The following is a 14,189-nucleotide window of genomic DNA, read 5'->3' as shown; positions in this document are numbered from 1 at the left end:
TCTGACACCAGGGATCCCCGGGCCCTACTGGTGAACCAGGTCCGTCTGGGCCTCCGGGAAAAAGGGTAAGTGATGCTGCAAGGTGCCCTTGCCCGTCAACCTCCTGAATGAAGTGTGCCCTTCCCCCGCCCCGGCTTGGACCCTGGGGCCCTAGGCGGCTCGAGGAGGAAAGCGCTTCTGTTTGAAGTGCATTCCCTGCTCAGCTTCCTGCCTCATCATCAAATCTCAGACCCACTAGGTCGATGCTCCGCTCCGTTTCGGATGAGCCCACTGCTGACGCCCTCAGTAACGGCCTTCGTGGGAGAAAAACACCCATGGAGCTGAAAAAACCCCTTTTCCCCCTGGGTCAGACCTTTGGAAAAATCAGAACAAGCTACTTGAATGATTCAGTCTCTCTCTGGGGCTGCAGTAAACTTGGCCCCTGGTGTGCAGCCAGGAAGGGAGGCTGCTGGAGTGCCCTCTCCGCAGCCCGACCGGGGGCCTTTTCTGGACGTGGAGGCCCTGGGCCTCGTGCTAAGGGCCTGGGAGTGACCTCCACGGCCCCTCCTCAGCTCCTCACTGAGCTTCTGCGGACCCACTGGTCACGTGTCGCTCTCTTGCTCCTTCCAGGGTCCCCCCGGCCCCATAGGTCCCGAAGGCAGGCAGGGAGAGAAAGGAGCTAAGGTGAGTGCTTTTCAGCCCGGCCGTGGTCACGACCGCGACCACGCATAGGCCTTACGGAGCGCGCCTCGGCACGGTGGCCGCAGGGGTGGGGACTGGACACATGCGTGAACGTGCGGAGAGGGGCAGGTCGGGCTCAGAGGGAGGGGGGCTGGCTGCGCCTCTGGGTCCGGGGTCCCCGACTCTGCTGTCACATTCTGTCTGCCCCGCCAGCCTGAGCGGGGGAGGCCAGTGCTGGGTGCCCTCGGGCCTGGCGTTGACCCGGCCAGGCCTCAGCTGCCTTGCCTGTGAAGCAGAGATGGTGACGGTGCCCACGTCAGGGCTGAGGAGACGGTGGGGTGCCCGTGCGGTGAGGTTAGGGTGCAGCCCTGTGCCCAGAGCCCTCGAGGCCGCCCCCCCGCCGGGAGGTGCTGGGCGGGGCCTCTTCTTGGAGGTGCTCCGGCATCGCCTGAGACAGTGATGGAACTCGTCCAGCCCCACGTCTGCCCAGGACGTGGCGGCCGTGCCCACCAGGGCTTCCGCGCCAGCCATAACTGCCGCTTTGGCCATGACAGCTGGGAGGCTGGAGCACAGTTGCCTGTGGACACTGGTGGGTGGAGGATTGGGCAGGGCGGCCTCGATAAGGAATGTGGAGAATCGGGGGCAGCCCCTGGATATCTGGGGGCATCTGGGGTTCTCTCCAAGGCTCCTGGGGGTTTCTGAGCAGCAATTCTGGGCTGGGGTGACCGGAGCCTCAAGCATTGGGGTCCCACCGTGTCCTCCTTGGTGCCCTGCAGGGAGAAGCCGGCTTGGAAGGCCCTCCTGGGAAGACTGGCCCCATCGGCCCCCAGGGGGCCCCTGGGAAGCCCGGGCCCGATGGCCTGCGAGGAATCCCTGGCCCTGTGGTGAGTGGCCCCCGGGGAGGCCTGGGGGGCGCGGCTACAGAGGGAGGGGAGCAGGGGTGAGGACGGGAACGGGGATGGCCAGGGCGGGACTCACACGGAGGGTCAACTGTCTTTCAGGGTGAGCAAGGTCTCCCAGGAGCCCCAGGCCCCGATGGCCCCCCCGGCCCCATGGTGAGTCCCGGATATGCTCCCAAGGAGCCCCCGGTGGTGGCGGAGGGCGGGATTGGGAACGAGAATTCTGATCCCGCTGCCTCCCCCGCAGGGTCCCCCAGGACTCCCTGGCCTCAAAGGAGACTCTGGACCCAAAGGGGAAAAGGTGAGATGGGGCTCCAGGTGACTCTGTGGTTGAAACTCAGGTTGAAACTCAGCTGCGCTGCCGCGTCTAGCTGGCCCGCGTGGCTGGACGGGAGGTGTCGCCACCGCCAACGCCCCTTCATTTTCCCACAGGGACATCCGGGCTTGATCGGGCTCATCGGACCTCCGGGCGAACAGGGAGAAAAGGGGGACCGCGGCCTCCCCGGCCCGCAGGGCTCCTCTGGCCCTAAGGGAGAACAGGTGCGTGGGCTGCTGGCTCTGTGTTCGTTAGAGCCGGAAGGACGTCCCCACGTCCATCAAATCAAGATGGGAACAGCTGAGGGCACGGGCTCGCCCAGGTGACAGCAACCTGGGGCAGAACTGGAGCCCAGCCCGGGCCCTCATTAGCCCTCGTGGTCCTGGTGACCTCAGAAGTGAAGGTCATTTCCCCCCACTCTGTGCAAGACCCTCCGACCCAGCTAATTGTCCAGGAGGTCACTGGCGACGCTCAGCCACCTCCTTGCTCCCACCTTGACCCCGTGTGTGCACCCCTGACCCTAGACTTGCCTGGGAACCCGTCGCTAATTGGAGTTTGAAGCCCCCAGGAAACCACAGCCAGGGAACCCTTAGCCTGCAGGTTTCGCCCGTCCTGCGCCTGGGAGCTGCTTGCAGTGGATTCCATGGCCAGGAGAGGCGGGGAGCGGGTGGAGGCAGGGGGCGGGGGGACCTGGCAGGCCGGTCTTTCCCGTCCCCATGTCAGGGCCACAGGGCCGCACTCCAGCCTGTGAATGACCGCTTCCCAAGCCAGGTGTGACAGGCTCACATGTGCCCCTGTGCTTTGCCCACCTTGGCCTGCACCTGACCTGGAAGAGGACAGGACGCCCGAGACAGAGTTGGAGGCGGCAGAGCCGTGAGGCGGGGAGGAAGCTTGTGGGGTGACGTCCCCCAGCCCGGCCTCGTCCATGGTGTCTCCCTGTGGCACTGAGACCTGGAGAGAGGGTCGGCTCAGAGGCTGCAAACTCCGAGCGTGGGAGAAGCCACTGGGAGGCTGGATGGACAGACAGAGCAGACAGGACCCCAGGACGCTTGCCGCCCCCGCCCCGCGGCCCCTGCTTCGGGAGCGGAAAGCGGCCAGAGGGGACCAGGCAGGGACGGTTCACATTAGAACATTAGAAGGCAGCGTTCACACTCAGCCGCCCCCCCCACCGCCCTGCGGGCAGCAGCGCCGGGTGCCCCGCCTCACAGCAGGTGTTCAGGCCCTGCCGGGCCCAGCAGGGAGCGAGGGCTCCCCTCGCACGTGGCCAGCCCGTGTTGGGGGAAGAGGCCAACGAGAACCGAGGGGCGTGGCTGCAGGACAGGCTCCCTCCTGATCCGAACACTGATGACTGCGTTTCTGCTCCTTTCAGGGTATCACTGGTCCTTCGGGCCCGATCGGCCCCCCGGGCCCCCCTGGCTTGCCGGTGCGTATCTGGGAGGGGCGCGCGGCTCCCCGGGTTGTCCTGGGAGAGTGGGGGGATGGGCCTCAGAGTTACAGGGAAGTCATGGGACCCCCTGGGGTTGGGCCACCGCCCAGGTGGACCTGGTGCCCCGCACCACGGGTTGATCTGCTCGTTAATTCACATGCGCGTTCCGAGCAGCGGAAGCAAGGAAGTGCGGTCACTGGGCTCTGGTTTCAGGCTGGGGAGGAGAAGTGGGGAGCCTCTGTCTCCGGGCATTGTAGGGCATGTGGACAGCCCACGGTAGGCACCTTGGGGGCTGCCCCCCCACCCTCCCCATCAGCATGAGCAGAGCCAGCCCGGCCCGGGTGTGAGGAGTTGGTGTCCCGTCTTCTAGTCACCAGCCTGGGGCCCCCCCATGCAGCTGGGAGACCCAGGACTGCAAAGACATCCTCCGGCCTTGAGTCTCTTCTCACCCGAAACTAGTCAGCCTCTGAGCCCCACCTGGGCCCGGGTGCACGTGGCCCAAGCTAGCCCCGGCTGGTCTGATGCTGGCCCCTGCTGTGGGCTGCTGCGAGGGCTGGAGCGGCTCCGTGTCAGGGCCTCTGGCTGCCTGAGCTGTGATTTCCCTGCTGGGGCGGGTGGGAGGCTGACCCGGGGCACTCGGGACCCTCCTGGCCTCCGTGTGGGTGCGTGCCTGCCCCCGCCCACCTCCCCTGTCAAGCAAGTACAAGCATAGACTCTTGGAGGGGGGACACAGGTGCAAGGAGGGCGTGAAGAGCAGGCTGGTGCCGGGAGGGGAAGGGACCGCCCACCAGCTGACGCTCCGCCCCTCTCTCCGCAGGGCCCTCCTGGTCCAAAAGGTGCTAAGGGATCCTCAGTAAGTGGTGTTGCCCCTGAGCAGCCCATGCCCCCCGGGGGGGGGGGACGTGCATCACCCCTGGATGAGAACCGCCCTGGGGTCCCCTTTCCCCCTTGACTCCTGGGGCCGGTCGTTCACACCCCTCCTCTGTGGCTGGGCTGCCCTGAGTCATCTCAGACTGAGGCTCCCTGCCTTGCAGAAAGGGCTCTGTCCCCCTAAGTCCCCTCCTTGAGGTGTCCAGTTCTCACACCTGGGACTGGGAAGGGGCCCCAGCATGTTAGGTTTGTCCCTCCACCTTCTCCACGTGTTTCCGGGGATCATTCTAGACCTCAAGGGGGACTCAAGTCACATCAGGCCTCAGTGACCAAGGTTGGTTCTCTTTCCTTTTTCCCCAGGGTCCAACTGGCCCGAAGGGTGAAGCAGGCCAGCCAGGACCCCCCGGCCTGCCGGTGAGTAGCCCTTGAGGACTTGGGAGCCAGATGGGGGTTCTCCTAACACCGAGGGAATCGTGGAAGCAACTCTGTGGTTCAATCCCAAAACGTGTGTGTGTGCGTGCGTGTGTGTGCCCAGGTGCCTCTGTGTGTGCACATGTGCGTGCATGCGTGTGTGTGCGTGTGTGTGCGTGCATGCGTGTGTGTGGCAGGAGCAGGCAGCCCTAGACAGGGCCCCGAGGGATGGGTGTGGAATGTTCCAGAGACAGAGAAGAGGGAAAAGGACTGTACTACCAGGAGGGGCCGGCGTCTGCGGCCCAGGACCCTGCAGGTGCGGCCCTGGCGGTCCCGGCCCGGCCACCACCCGGGGCTGCCTCGTCCTCTCCCATCCTTCACTGTCCCTCTTCCACACCCAGGGCCCCCCAGGCGAAGTCATCCAGCCCCTGCCGATCCAGGCGTCCAGGACCCGGCGGAACATCGACGCCAGCCAGCTGATGGACGAAGGGGAGGGTGAGAACTACATGGACTACGCGGACGGCATGGAGGAGATCTTCGGCTCCCTCAACTCGCTGAAGCTGGAGATCGAGCAGATGAAGCGACCCCTGGGCACGCAGCAGAACCCCGCGCGCACCTGCAAAGACCTTCAGCTCTGCCACCCTGACTTCCCCGACGGTAAGGCGACCGTGGACCCGGGGACAAACGGAGGGGTCGGGGCTGAGCAGCCGGTGTGGCGGGAGGGACCCAGGCCTGGGCGGGCACGCACCTCGCTCGGCCTCAGGTCCCCGTTGGTGCAGTGGGGATGCAGGTCCCCCTTGTCACCTGACGAGGCATCATAGTAGGAGGGGAAGCCGTCCTGGGAGGCCGGGGAAAGAGGTCAAGTCTGTGAGGTCACGCAGAGCCGGGGTCTAGTCTAATCTTAGCCACTGTCTGGCAGGTAACTTGCTCTACCCGGAGTCCCATGATCCCTACCTACAAAATGGGAATTAAAACACGTGCCTATCAGAGGACGTGTATACAGCGTATGAAATGCTTTGGGCCTGACGTGGTGTTGGCCGCAGCTGCTGTCAGTGTTAGCAGGAGTCCTCGTGCTGGTATTTGAAGTTGTACTTGGGAAAGTACTATTTAGACTCCAGAACTTCAGTCCCATTCTCACCATTAATAGCCAAGCACTACCTACCTGCTAGAAAATAAGATCCCACTGGCTTGCTCTGGGAAGGATGAACTCTTCTGCAAGATTTAAGGGGTGCCTGTGGTTCCAGTTGACTCTGATCCTAAGTACGTGAACTTCTAGTTTCCCTGGAGCACCTCTGGGTTCCCATCCACCCGCCAGCAGGCAGAGCTTGGGCCCCGTGGGCCTCACGCTCCAGCTGTGCTCTTGGTGATGCGTCTGTCCCTGTCACTCCATGGGCCCAGCAGGATGCCATTGGGCAAAGCCCAGAAAGGGCTGTGCTGCGGCACATGCCCGGGCTGTGTGCTGGCCCTGCTGAACTGAGATGTGGCAGCTGCTTCTGGAACTGTCCAAGGAGCAGCTCTCCCGACCCGCCTCCCTCCCTAACCCCACTCCTAACCCTGCGATCCAGGTGAATACTGGGTGGATCCGAACCAAGGCTGCTCCAGGGACTCCTTCAAAGTCTACTGCAACTTCACAGCCGGGGGCTCGACGTGCGTCTTCCCCGACAAGAAGTCCGAGGGGGTGAGTACCCGCCTCCGTGGCCTCCTCTCCCGGTGGGGCCGGGCCAGGGCTCCAGGCATTTCACGTGCGGGCAGCTTTAAGAATGAAAGCCAGAAACGGGCCAGATCTAAACTCACGGCTGTCCCTCCGCAAGTAGACTTGAATCTGCCTTAGGAAGAAATTTCCAGCAATGGGACGGGCTTAGTGCAGCCTCATTTGTGGAAGTTGAAGGGGTGGCTGGCTCGTGGCTATCTTCCCCCTACCACGCCTGGGGCTGGGATTTCCGCCACTGGTTGGTCAAATCCTTTCTAAAATGACCCTACAGTTCTGATCTCAGAGCAACCTGAAACCCATGGAAGGACTTTTGGGAGCGAAAGTGACCCAAATACGTCTTTTAGAAGCTGGCATTTGCTGAAATTCTTAGCGTCAGCTTCCTGGGTAGTCGCTCCTGAGCGCCATGCGTCCCTCACAGTCTGTTCAGCGAGGTTCTGATCCGTGGAGGTTTTGTGGGGTGTCGATCTGAGTCTCCTCTGTGGTCTTTCAGCGTCCTCGCCTCTGTGGTGGGGTCTCTGTGTGTGCGGAAGGGTGTGAACCAGTGTGTGTGGATGGGTGTGCAGGTGGTGTGCGGTGGCATGTGGGTGGCTGGTGGATGGCGTGCAGATGGTGTGTGGATGGCGGGTGGATGGTGTGCAGATGGTGTGTGGGTTGCGTGTGGGTGGCACGTGGATGGTTGGTGGATGGCGTGTGGATGGTGTGTGTGTGGCGTGTGGATGGCACGTGGATGGCGTGTGGGTGGCTTGTGGATGGTGTGTGTGTGGCGTGTGGATGGCACGTGGATGGCTAGTGGATGGCACGTGGGTGGCGTGTGGATGGCACGTGGATGGCGTGTGGGTGGCGTGTGGATGGCACGTGGATGGCGTGTGGGTGGCGTGTGGATGGCACGTGGGTGGCGGGTGGGTGGCGTGTGGATGGTGTGTGTGTGGCGTGTGGATGGCACGTGGATGGCTGGTGGATGGCACATGGGTGGCGTGTGGGTGGCGTGTGGATGGTGTGTGGGTGGCGTGTGGATGGCACGTGGATGGCTGGTGGATGGCACGTGGGTGGCGTGTGGATGGCACGTGGATGGCGTGTGGGTGGCGTGTGGATGGCGTGTGGGTGGCTTGTGGATGGTGTGTGGGTGGCGTGTGGATGGCACGTGGATGGCTGGTGGATGGCGTGTGGATGGCTGGTGGATGGCACGTGGGTGGCGTGTGGATGGCACGTGGATGGCGTGTGGGTGGCGTGTGGATGGCACGTGGGTGGCGGGTGGGTGGCGTGTGGATGGCGTGCAGGGACAGGCGTGTGTGGCAGGCGTGTGCTGCTTTCTCTCAAGCAGGCGTTGGAGGCCAGGCGCACTGTGGCCCAGGACAGGTGAGGAAGGGGGGCGAGGTCTCTACCTGGGAAGATGGTGGAGACTTTGGCCGCAGTGCCCTTTGCATCTGCCTGGACAGACCCTCCTCCGTAATGTCCCTCCCAGAGGGCTCCCCATCCCGTGCCGCACGCCGAGGGCAGTGGGTTCCTGGAGCCGCAGCCATGGTACCTGTGCAGGTTCAGGGTGGGGCACGGCAGGAGCCGGGCAACCTGTGGTCCTCGGCTTCCCGGCTGCCCCAGCGCCCAGAGCCACTTCCTCTGGAGGGAGAGGTGCCCTCTCCCTAAATCTCACTGTCACCGAGGGGAGCTCCGGCACTCCTGTGGGCCGGCAGGAACAGGGGCTCTGCACTGACGTGGATGTCTTGGGGACCCCTGTTTCATGTTCACGCTCTCCCTACCTGGAATTTTAAATCCTTGGGAACCCACACTCCTGGCAACAAGACCCCTGTGGTTCACAAGGAAATTCAAACCTCAGGACCGTTGCATCTGGCAGAGGCCCAGGAGGAAAATCAAGTGGAAAAATGCTGGCTCATTCTTTTGTTGCTGTCTGTCCTCTGCAAACGGCCTCGCTGCTGGAGAGCCAGTAGGACGCCCCCCAGGAGCCCTTGCTGGTGGTGGAGCCAGGCGGACGGTGGGCTTGGGGCGCTGAGTGACGCCCGCTGCTCCTTGCCTGTCCTCTGCACCAGTGCTGACCGCCAGGGCCCCACGGGCTGGGAGCCTCGGGCGGGTTGAGGCATTCTGCCCAGTCTCCCGGGTTGCAGGGCCCCCTTGGTGGCGGAAGGGCTGGGGATGGAGGGCAGAAGTCTGGACGAGGCGCCAACCTGCCCACGCCTCTGGTCCTGCTCTGGGAGGAGGCGGCCTTCGTGCTTTTCGGGCGCAGTGCTGACAGCAGCAGGTTTGGAACCAGAGGGGAGAGTCCCGAGGGGCGGGGGGCAGGCTGGGCTTGCTCTTCCTCCAGTGGGGCCGCTTCTCAGGATCTCCTGCACGAGGCCAGCTCAGAGGAGAAGCCAGGGAATGGGGAACGGGACCTGGCCCCCAGGCAGAGCACCAGAGGGACAGCTGGGAACAGGCTGGACCTGTGGTCACTCTCCCCAGAGAGAAAACCCCACCACACACCCGGCACACACGCTGCACACACACCATTTTACACCACGCTCACACACACCATGTACGCCCACATCCTATGCAGAAACACACATGCACGCCTCACACCCAGCCGGACCTCAGTAGGGTCTCCTGCCCACTCTGTCCGCAGGTAGAGGCCTTGGAGATGGAGCCACGCCCCCAGATCAGGGGATCGAATCAGGGAACGCCCACCTGTCTGCTCTCAGCCTATCAGTAGTAGATGATAGTCTCTGGGCGAGACGAGTGAGGATCCGCCCGTTCACCCCTTCCTTAGTTCACTCCACGAGCAGTTTTCTGCAGTCACGAGGTGCCAGGCTCTGTCCTAGGTGCTGGATACCCAGGACGGGTCAGATGCAGGCTCTCGTGGCCCTGCACGTGAAGCAGGTGCTCGCGCCTGGAAGGCACCAGGGCTCCCCCGTCCCCATCGCGGTCAGGGGTCCATGCTGGAGCGAGTGCCCAGCTCTGGGGGAGTTAGGTGCGCCTAAGGGATCTTCTCCCAGGAGGCCATCTTGCATCTCCGTGAGGGCAGGACGCAGGCCCGCTTGGGCGGGGAGCAGGCGTGTGTGCAGGACGTGGGAGCATTTCTCGTGAAGGCAGAAGTAACACTGTCGTTCTCTCTGTTTCTCTCCCTCCCCACCTCCCGCCTCGATGTTTAGGCCAGAATCACTTCTTGGCCCAAAGAAAACCCGGGTTCCTGGTTCAGTGAATTCAAGCGTGGCAAACTGGTAAGACGGCCTTCGACTCGTGTGCAGTGTCCGTTAAACCCACCCGTTTCGTATCTTGCAGAGTAAAATGGCCCGCTGGCCCAAAGAGCAGCCCTCCACCTGGTACAGTCAGTACAAGCGAGGGTCCCTGGTAAGTGGCCACGGGGCTGTCTGCTTGCGGCACGGCCTGGCTCGGCTCTGCATGGGACTAATCGCCCCCAGCGCCGCACCTGCTCTCGCCCTCTGGCCAAACTGCTCCACGGCCACGACCGCCAGACGCGGGCCGGCCCCTCCTGCCACGCTGACGAGGGTTCACTGTAGCCGGGAGCAGCTGGACGGTTGTCTCTTCGGGTGGAGGACACGAAGCTGGCATTCAGAGCCCCCGCTGGGTGCCGCCAGGGGCTGAGACCAGAGACACCAGGAGTGGAGGGTTTATTTTGCTAAGTCCTAGCGGGCAGCTTGGAGGAAGTGGGTCCTGGACCATTAAACCATCCAGTTCTTTCCAGGATCCGTCCTACTTGTGCCCTGCCCCTGCTGTGGCTGGGGGCCGAGGGGCCATTCCGGTTGCCGACGGGACCCTGGGCTTCTCCGCTGCATCGCCCACGACGTGCTGGTCCCTGTGTTAACTTCTGGGGAGCCAGTCTTAAGTAGGCCATCCTGGAGGTGAAAGGCAACTGGCATCCCTGTAAAGTTCTGGATGTGATGCTTTTCTAGCCGGTATAGAGGCCGAGGCCATTTGGACCCGATCCTATGGGGCCGGCGACTGCTGCCACGCGGCAGGGTGTTTTCCCCGAGCATCTCGGGAGTTTTGATTTGGGCCCATTTCCGGAATCAAGTGCAGAGTTCTATGCTCCCTTCCCGGCAAGTTCAAGGACTAGGTTCCAGATGTGGCCGCGTTGCAGGTGCCACGAGAGCCCCCTTTGCTTCCTGCGTTCACTCTTCGGCTAGTGTCCCACCTGGGCCATCCTTGAAGGACGTCCTTCTCACTCAGAAGCCAGCTCTCGGGTCCACGACTTGCGGGCCCGACCCTCTGCCCTCAGTTGGCTCCCCGGGGGGTCCCAGGGCCACGTTCCCCCAGGACTCAGAGTAGGGCCTTCCAGCGGCCTCTGCCCGCTGCACTTGGGGACCCCCCGTTCCTAGGCCCGGGGGTACTCGTGCTCAATTAATATCTCACGGCCCGTAGCCCTGATTCCCAGCCACTGCGGCTCTTTCCAGATACTGAAGGTTTGCGCTCACCTTGCCACGTCTGGGGACTTCCTCTCGTCTCTGTGTGGGGACCTCCGGCACCCTCACCCCCTTTTTCTCCTGCTGTTTCTTCTCTCCTTCACCTCCTCGGTGCTATCCTCGGGAAGGAGCCACTGGCAGGCAGAAAGACCTGAAGTGGACGCCCACTCGGGGAGGCAGTGCCCGGGGCCCTTGAGCCAGGTGGATAGAGGTGGGGGGGTGGGGGGCGCGGGAGTCAGGAGGAGCCGGGGCCGTGGTCCTTTCTGCAGCCGTGCTGGTGGCCTTCTCCAGACAGGGCCCCACACACCCACCCCGTTGCTCTGTGGAAGCAGGTAGAGAACACCCACTTTCAGCCACCAGCCCAGAGCCTGTCTGCTGCTTGGGTCCTGTTTCGCAGACAGTTGACCAAGGATGGAGGTGAAGGGACAGTCTAGGGGAAACATCACCGCATCTTTGGCATTTTCCTGCTGCATCATTTCTAGCAGCCTGTGACCATCAGAGCGGACAGGGCATAAATACAGGTCCCTCCCTGAAGAAAGAGGTGCTTTTCTGGGCCGGCTGCCCTGGGCGCCCCACGTGAAGGTGATACTGCAGAGCTGCTTCCCGCCGGGAGGGCGGGGCCTCATGACGGGGCTCTGGGACTCCATCGTGGGCGGGGCTTGGCCGTGCCTGTCGTCCTCCACCTGCCCGGCACTGGGGGCTTCAGGTCCTTCTGCGTCCAGCACTGCCCGCCTCTCTCTGCGCATGCGTCCTTCCTACAGTCAGTCGCCTTCCGTCCAGGAGGAACAGCCAATGGCCCAGACTGCGGTTGGTATTCACTCTCCCTCCTCAAGGTCCGGCTGGAAGTCGGTGTCTGGTGGCTGTGTGGGGAGCTGGCCAGCAGCTCTGCGCTCCCCCCGCTCCGGCGGCAAGGGCAGGATCCCAGGCCTGGCTCACCGCCTTCAGCTCTAACTGTATAGACATCTCTATACATACGTGCACAATATCGGCTTAAATTCTCGCTCGTGTGTTCAGGACGGCTCTCTTAGGGTAGGCTGGGGGCTAGGGTCCGAGACAGAGCAGGGAAGAGAAACGCGGGTCTCAGATGCTGACGTCCGTCTGTGCGTCGTCTGTGCTGACGTCCGTCTGTGCGTCACGGGGAGACGTGATGGGCCACCCTGCCCTGCTGGGTGTGTGAGGAGAGCCTGGCCTCTCACGCTGAGGGCCTTCAGGGAGAGGAGAGAGCCGCCTCGTCCCAGGGGCTAAGGACCGCCCCCGCCCCTGCTGTGTCCAGCAGCTCAGAAAGCTGCAGTTTAGAAGACGCGGAAACCGATCCGTCTCTCCGGACGCCTGGCACTGGCCCGCGCCCGGCTGAGCTCTCAGCCCCGCGTGCATCCGACCTGCGATGCTGCGAAGCCACTGGAGGACCAACACTGTCTCCCGGTGCTGCCCTGGGTTTGCTGGCAGAGAGCGGGGCTTTCAGCGAGGCTCCTGCCGCCAGAGCGCCCCGGGCTGCCCGCTCAGTGTGGGCTGACCACCCCAGGCCACGGCACGGCCCACTCTGCTTTCCACTGGATTCCATGCCCGGGCAGGGGCAAGAAGGGCCTCTCCCCTGTGCCTCCACGATGGTGCCTGGTCCCTCCAGGCTTCTGGCTCTTGGCCGTATGTCCTGTGACCCCCTCACAGGCCAGCCTTCCTGTCTGCTGGCCAAGACCCCATGCCTCAGACCCCTTCCTCCCCGAAGCCACCTGCCCTTCCTGTCTCCAATTCTCATGGCCCCAGCCAGGTCCTTGTACGTCACAGAGATTAGCCAGTGGTTTTCATGTATTAGCATGATCTAACGAGCACCGTTTTTTCTCCGGCATCGGGGCACAGTGACAGGGATGTACATGCCAAGCTCATGCCCTCAGGGTACTCATGGTCCAGGGAGGGCTGCAGACCAGGCCCCAGGTGCCTCTGACACAGGAGTCCAGTGCTGGTGTGGAGGGCCTGACAGCCAGTAGGAAAGATGGACACTGAACCGGGCCAAGGGGGGTGAGGGCACCTAACCCTGGCAGGCTTCCTGGAGGCAGAGGCACATGAGCTGAACCCTGGAGGCTGAGTAGGGACCAACCAGGTAAAGTAGAGTGGGCGGATTATCTAGGTCCCTGAAAGGAATGAGGCGTGGTTCACAGTGTTCCAGGGAACCCCCCAGAGAGCCCAGTGCATGCTGGCCTGGGGCCCGGGCCCCGGGCGTGCAGCAGGTTTCCAGGCGGGGCTCTGGGCGTAGCCCACGCTCCAGAGGAGACAGCGAGTGGCTGAAGCTCTGGAAGCCCCGGCCGTGTGGACGAGGGGCTCTGCGCAGCCTGTGTGCCCTCCCTGCTGAGCGCCCCTTCTTGTGCCCCTGCAGCTCTCCTACGTGGACACGGAAGGCAACCCCGTGGGCGTGGTCCAGATGACCTTCCTACGGCTGCTCAGCGCCTCCGCCCACCAGAACATCACCTACAACTGCTACCAGTCGGTCGCCTGGCAGGACGCCGCCACGGGCAGCTACGACAAGGCCATGCGCTTCCTGGGCTCCAACGATGAGGAGATGTCCTACGATAACAGCCCCTACATTCACGCCCTGGTGGACGGCTGCGCTGTGAGTGTCGCCCGCAGCCCTGCCTGGGGGGGGGGGGGGGATGGGCGACGGCGTCCGTCGGTGCCTCACGCAGTTCATTCGGTCACCACGAACTTCCCGGGCACCTACCGTGGGCCGGGCCCTGTGCGCAGCGAGGGCCCAGGCACGGTGCCGCTGACCGTGGCTGGCGGACGTGGAATCCCCAGGCCAGCGGTGGGGACCTTCCCGCGGAGCTGGGGTCGGGAAGGCCACGCTGAGACCTGATGGCAAAGGCCGACCGGGGTCCCTGATCCCGTGCCTGCTGTGACGTGGAGCGTTCTTGGTCCGATGCGGAAGTTGAGACGCCTCCACTTTTGGGGAATGTCCGGAGCTGAGTCTGAGTTTGCTCCTGGGAGTGTGGCCGTGCTGGGAGGTGTCCTGCAGACTCAGAGGGCATTGACAGTGTCAGCCCTTGTGACACCCCCGGCCCTCACTGGGTCACCTCCCTGGACCCTGTGCCGCCGTCTGGGAAAGACATTCTGCTCAGGCCCGAGAAGCCAGTCAGGCCTGGGGTTGCTTCGCTCTTTGGCCCCCGGCCCCTGCGCTTGCCAGGGTCAGCCCCTCGACTGTGCCTCCCGGGGCTGCGTCTGCCCTGGGCAGCCCGGGTCCGAGCTGCATCCTCCTGTCCTGGGCCGTGCACGGGGCCCAGTCCTGGTGAAACCCTCGGTCGTGTCCCTCCTGTGGCCTTTCCAGGACTGGAGATGGGGGTGTCAGCAGGAAGCACCGCCTCTGCGGGTCTTAGTGTCACATCTGACATCAGACCCCCGGCCTCTCACCACCTGCTCCCCAGAGACCCTGCCCGAGGCCCCCCCACCCAGCCTGGCTCCCTTGGGGGACACTTAGTGTCCAGGGCCAGTTTCGCGGTGC

General features: G+C 63.7%; 1 protein-coding gene across 5 annotated transcripts in view; it reads left to right on the top strand.

Moving 5' to 3' along the window:
• COL5A1 (collagen type V alpha 1 chain) overlaps positions 1 to 14,189 on the top strand; it is a 155,872-nt gene that overhangs the window by 133,043 nt on the left and 8,640 nt on the right. For 3 of the 5 annotated variants that reach the window (XM_079925578.1, XM_079925579.1, XM_079925576.1), the window contains 13 exons: positions 12 to 65; positions 610 to 663; positions 1,437 to 1,544; positions 1,662 to 1,715; positions 1,807 to 1,860; positions 1,992 to 2,099; positions 3,245 to 3,298; positions 4,119 to 4,154; positions 4,532 to 4,585; positions 4,984 to 5,239; positions 6,148 to 6,260; positions 9,431 to 9,499; positions 13,071 to 13,304. In XM_079925578.1, coding sequence (XP_079781704.1) covers positions 12 to 65; positions 610 to 663; positions 1,437 to 1,544; positions 1,662 to 1,715; positions 1,807 to 1,860; positions 1,992 to 2,099; positions 3,245 to 3,298; positions 4,119 to 4,154; positions 4,532 to 4,585; positions 4,984 to 5,239; positions 6,148 to 6,260; positions 9,431 to 9,499; positions 13,071 to 13,304 — 1,248 coding nt within the window. Of the gene's footprint in view, positions 1 to 11; positions 66 to 609; positions 664 to 1,436; positions 1,545 to 1,661; positions 1,716 to 1,806; positions 1,861 to 1,991; positions 2,100 to 3,244; positions 3,299 to 4,118; positions 4,155 to 4,531; positions 4,586 to 4,983; positions 5,240 to 6,147; positions 6,261 to 9,430; positions 9,630 to 13,070; positions 13,305 to 14,189 lie in introns of those variants that run through there. The other 2 variants (XR_013828946.1, XM_079925577.1) reach the window with 2 other exon arrangements.

The sequence above is a fragment of the Stenella coeruleoalba genome, assembly GCF_951394435.1.
Source record: "Stenella coeruleoalba genome assembly, chromosome: 7".
In the NCBI taxonomy this organism is placed as follows: domain Eukaryota; kingdom Metazoa; phylum Chordata; class Mammalia; order Artiodactyla; family Delphinidae; genus Stenella; species Stenella coeruleoalba.
The sequence above is the reverse complement of the archived record's forward strand: the minus strand, read 5'-3'. Positions and strand labels throughout refer to the sequence as shown.